Here is a 1024-nt window from a genome sequence, read left to right as displayed (position 1 = left end):
CACCAACCATCCAGTGCCTCCCACGCAGAAATCCTGCTCTGGCTGCTGAGCTGGCTCAGCTGCCTTCCTCCTCCTCTTCCTCCTCCTCCTTATCCTCCTCCTCACCTCTGCCAAAGCCACCGCAGTTCCCTGCCCAGGGCAGGCACCTCCTGCTTGGCTCAGGGCCTGCAGTTCCCCTCTGGACAACAAAATTACACTTCTCCAGGCGCCCAAGGCTGCAAATACTTTTGCTAGGGAGCTCGTGTCCCCCCAGGTCTCTGGCTGGAGCCCCTCAGTTGATCTCTGCCTCCGTGAACTCCTCCTTTATGGACTGTTTGCGGGACTTGCAGTCCGGGAGGTCGAAGCCGAAGTCGGCCCAGTCGTCGCCGGCGCGGTTGGGGATGGTGATGGTGTGGCGCACGCGGAAGTGCACGGCCTCCATCACGCGCTGCCGCTGCAGCTCGCCCGAGCTGCCGATGGAGATGGTGGAGGCATTGCTGCTGGAGCGGATCAGCTGCTGGGCCCCGTAGTCGTGGCTCTGCTTCAGCTCCTGCAGGCCCCTCCAGATGATCATCCTGTACTGCTCCGGGATCTTCAGTGCTCCGAGATCCTAGAAGGACAACACTGCTGAGGCACAGCGGGAGAGACCCCCAGCAGTGCTTTGTGGGGGGCACAATGCCTCAGCACCCGATGTCAGCGGGGCTGGACCTGCCCTGGCCGCACCACCAGGGCTGGGTGTGCATCATTGCCCCAGGAGAGTTCTCATCCAGGGCTGAGTGTGCATCATTCCCCCAGGAGAGTTCTCATCCGTAACCCACAGGGAGCACCTGGTTACTCAACCACAGCTTTGCAGGCTGGAGAGTTTCTGTGGCTGGTTTGGGGGTCTCACATCAAACCAATGTGGAGGGAGAGGATCATTCCCCTTGGGTGCAGGTTGCAGAGCAGCAGGTGACACATCCTCGTGCCTGTCCACCTGGGCTGGCTCCTGCTCCGGTCCTGGCCCAGGACCCACTGAGGTGGGGGGCAGTGGGGGGGGCCCGGCAGG

General features: G+C 62.4%; 1 protein-coding gene across 3 annotated transcripts in view; it reads right to left on the bottom strand.

Moving 5' to 3' along the window:
• Nucleotides 1–271: 271 nt before the first annotated feature.
• The window catches only part of TP73 (tumor protein p73), a 17633-nt gene continuing 16880 nt past the window's right edge, over nt 272–1024 (bottom strand). For all 3 annotated transcript variants that reach the window (XM_009083033.1, XM_009083036.1, XM_009083035.1), the window contains one exon: nt 272–589. In XM_009083033.1, the coding sequence (XP_009081281.1) occupies nt 272–589 (318 nt within the window). The remainder of the gene's footprint in view (nt 590–1024) is intronic.

This window comes from Acanthisitta chloris, unplaced genomic scaffold, assembly GCF_000695815.1.
Source record: "Acanthisitta chloris isolate BGI_N310 unplaced genomic scaffold, ASM69581v1 scaffold19689, whole genome shotgun sequence".
NCBI classification, from domain to species: Eukaryota; Metazoa; Chordata; class Aves; order Passeriformes; family Acanthisittidae; genus Acanthisitta; species Acanthisitta chloris.
The sequence above is the reverse complement of the archived record's forward strand: the minus strand, read 5'-3'. Positions and strand labels throughout refer to the sequence as shown.